Source organism: Perissodus microlepis, chromosome 1, assembly GCF_051167445.1.
Source record: "Perissodus microlepis isolate ML-2025 ecotype Zambia chromosome 1, ASM5116744v1, whole genome shotgun sequence".
Taxonomy (NCBI): Eukaryota; Metazoa; Chordata; class Actinopteri; order Cichliformes; family Cichlidae; genus Perissodus; species Perissodus microlepis.
Window position 1 is genome coordinate 34,678,393 of NC_140461.1, and position 3,931 is coordinate 34,682,323.

At 39.7% G+C, this 3,931-nt stretch overlaps 1 protein-coding gene across 1 annotated transcript; it reads left to right on the forward strand.

Moving 5' to 3' along the window:
- Positions 1-1,442: 1,442 nt before the first annotated feature.
- On the forward strand, positions 1,443-2,545 carry LOC146394159 (lithostathine-1-alpha-like; the record flags this gene model as incomplete). Its single annotated transcript, XM_084924193.1, has 2 exons — positions 1,443-1,662; positions 2,102-2,545. Coding segments are annotated over 2 exons (615 nt in total), but the record flags the coding sequence as incomplete, so codon positions are not given.
- Between the last annotated feature and the right edge of the window lie 1,386 nt (positions 2,546-3,931).

Consider the following 3,931-nt stretch of genomic DNA (forward strand, 5'->3'; position numbering starts at 1 on the left):
CTCCACGGCGTACAAAGATCCTGTGTGATGCAAATGTTGATTCATCAGTCCATAATACCTTCTTCCAATCTGCAGTAGCCCAGTAGCCCTTTTGTATTCTTCTGAATGTACATTATTTTACAGTTTTGGGTAACCTTCCCTTTTTTTAACCTCTGGCAGTTCACCACTTAACTTTGTACCATTTCAAGCTATTTATTGGGCTTGAACGACTTGAATTGTTATAAATACCTGGAAAAATTGGGCTATTCTAAAACTGTAGTTTAGTGTATGGTGTATGTTCAGTATGTTCATATGTATGTTCGTATATACGGGGCGGCTGTAGCTCAGGTGGTAAAGCAGGTCACCTACTAAGCGGGAGTGTGGTGGTTCGATCCTACGCTGCTCCATTCTGCATACCAAATATCCTTGGGCCAGATATTAATCCAATGAATGTGTATGAATGTTAGTGAGACAGCACTAAAAACTTAGTGCTATAGAGTAGAAAAGTGCTATATAAGAACCAGTCCTTTTACCATATATGTGACTGAACAAAGCTCAGTTGTTTGTATTTTTTTTAAATCAAAGTGTAAATAAAACTCTTTATCCCAATAGCTGGAATGGAGACAGTGACCTGGCCACTGTCTACTGGCAGTCAGATATAGAACAACAGGACATGAGCATATATAACTCATGGATTGGTCTGCACAGAGAAACAGATGCGAATCAGACATTAGATGGCTGGACTTGGCCAAATGGAGAAAACCTCAGCTTTAATGCCTGGGCTTATGGCGAGCCAGACTGGGGTCAGCGATGCGGTTACGTAAATTACAACAGCAAAAGGTAAAGTGAGACTGTTCTGGAAACATTTTACTGATTTTTCTTTTAAACAAAAAACTCAAAATTTTTAACAGTCAGTTTTTCTGATAGTGCTGGCACACTTCAAATGTATCCATACTTACACAGCCATGGTGAAGTCTTTTTAGTTTTTGTCACCGAGATAATCAAAACTGAAATTTTATCTGTTATAACTTTAAACTCATAATAAATACTAACTTTGTTTAAAACTGATTTTCAGGGCTTTTAAAGCATATAAATGGGCAGTATTCACAGTCTGTCACACTGATATTTCTGGTGCATTCATCTGTTATCAGCAGGATTCTGTATGAACCTTTAGAGTGGATTATTGTTTCTCTGTTCCTTAATGATGCACACTGACTGTTGTGCACTTGGAGTCTTACTTAATTTGCTTGTGTTTAGACAATTTGCATATAGTTTTCTATGTGGCAAAGCACTGATCTCTCTCTGATACCATTGTCTTGACCAAACTCAGAATTCTAATATGCAGTGAGTCCACTAACTTTCCTGAAACTAAAGTCAAGCTGTGATTAACACAAGCAGCTGTAAAAGGGTTAGAATATTTTTTTTTATAGGACTCATTTATTCAATTGTAATTTTCATTGTTTGTTTTTTTTCTTGAAAGGCTTAGAAGTGGAGATTGTGAAAACTATTTCTTTTTCATCTGCGACAATTTGGAATTCATCCCTGAGTCAAAAATGTGGGATGAAGCCAAGGATTACTGTCAGGATAAAAATCGCAGCTTGGCAAAATTCACAGATATTGGCGACATAAATTCACATGTCAGGAAGGAGGACTTCCCAGTCTGGATTGGACTGTACAGAGATGGTAAAGACAAATCAGCATCATGTCACACTATTGTAAATGACTGTAACTGATTGGGACAAAATTCAGTGTCAAATTCAAAGTAAATATATTTCCTAGAATCCTAACAAGTCCGTTAAGTCACCACCAGCAACTTCATGTCTGCTAGTCAAGCCCTTAACTTTATAACAATAATACTCATTTGAACAGGAAGCTGGTAGGAATCCTTTTTAAAATGGTCTGCTGAAAATGTTATTCCCCCAAGCAACTGCTGTATGCCCTGAATCTTGGTCACTGTCATTCTTCATAATGAAAAACATTTCCAATATAGACTATGTTTTCCCATTTTTTCTTCAGTTTTTGCTGTTGAAGCAGTTCTTTGCATTTTTACTTTAGAGCTAGTGGTGAATTTGGTGATCCACACAGATTTTCATCTATTTTGCTGACAACTCCTGTTCTACAGGGGAGACATGGAGGTGGAGTGCAGGCACTTCAGGCTACATAAACTGGGCTTTGGGTGAACCAAAGAACAATAGCGACTGTGCCTCCGTCTTATCTGTCAGTAAACAGATGGCTGCCCAAAACTGTTTCCACCGCTTTCCATTCCTCTGCTACTGGAACAACTTGGTCATAATAAAGGAGAACAAGACCTGGGAGGAGGCTCTGGATCACTGCCGAGCTCTCCATTCACCGACCCACCAGCAGTTTCGTTATGACCTGACCAGCGTGCAGCCAGAAGACTACAACAAGATCATGGCTGTAGTCACCGAAGCCAGCACAGAGGAGGTGGGCTCAGATTCAGTGACTTCACATTTTGGACGTGAGATATGTTTGGAGTTTGTTCATGCTGTTTGTTAGAAGGCGCTATGCAGACAACAGCAGCCATCTTAAGCTCTGCTTCATTTTATTTTCTGAATAACTCTGAATATTCTATAGCACAAAAGAGACGGAGGATATATATATATTTTCTTTTACTCAGCAAAACTTCATGAAAGCTTTCAGCATTAATTGTAGAGAATGTATGTCTGTTAAGGTTCTCAGTCATCCAGGTCGTCGTAGTCTAAGGGTGCGTCCACACTAGCCCGGATAGATTTGAAAACAGCGTTTTTGTCTGAAAAAGCTCCGTGACCACACTAGCATTTTCAGTCGTTTTCACAGAGTTGAGCGTCCACATTGAAACGGCTGAAAACGCTTACGTTCCAATTCTACGCATGCGTTAAACGCAAGAAGATTCGACCTGCCTCATTTCTGTCTGCCTTTTATTTACTTTCCTGCTCTTTGAAACGTTGTGGCAAAATGTTGAGGAACAGCACCGAGTGGACTAACAATGAGGTGGAGTTGTTGCTGCGAGTAACACAAAAGTACAAAGTTGCAAAAGCGAGTGAGAGTTAAAGAATTTAAGAAAAGCTATCTGGAGCATGTACAGACTGATATTAATCTTTAATAGGCCAAACCTGAGCGCAAACAAAACAACTGCTGTATAATGCCCTCCGCTATCTTAGTTTAATTGGTCACATGACTGCATCACATGACTAAAATGTGTCATTGTTTTAGAAAGTCTGCGTTTTCCAGTGTCCACACTGTGACGGGACAGCTCCATTTTGAAATGTATGCGTTTTCGAGAGAGTTTTCAAAACGCTGCGTTTTTCCTTGGGGAAAATGCCGTCTCAGTGTGGATAGGAGGCCAAAACGGAGAGAAAATTATGCTTTTTCAAACTAAAGCGCATTAGTGTGGACGTAGCTTAAGGAGCTTGGAAAGAAAAGCGTCTGGACTTCTTTAAGTGGCTTGAAGACGTTTCACCTCTCATCTGAGAAGCTTCTTCAGTTCTCGGGTCAAATGGGCGGTGTGTCTGATTGTGACACACCATTTTCACACCTTGGCTCGCGGTTTTCTTTCCAAGCTCCTTAGACTGTAGAGAATGTATTTACTTCTGACACTCTGCTTTTATATGTATGGAATACAAAGTTATGTAAAACACATCTGCCATACAAAATTAAAAACACTAAAACATAATGCTCTTATGAAAACTTAAACTAGACACTGATATTTTACATTAATTTCATGGGCTTTGTGCTGAGGTGCAGTCTGATGTTCCTGAATCCTCCCTTAGTTACGTTGCAACAGGCCAAGGCTGCTAGAGGCTTCCCATGATGCACTGAGCGCTCTTGTCATTCTCTCTGTGTTTATACACTAATACTAATCCCACCAGGAACAACTGTTGCCGTTTTAAACCCCTATGACATTAAAACAATTAAATATAATGTGTGCAGGGGAAGTCTAACGGTGTGTTCA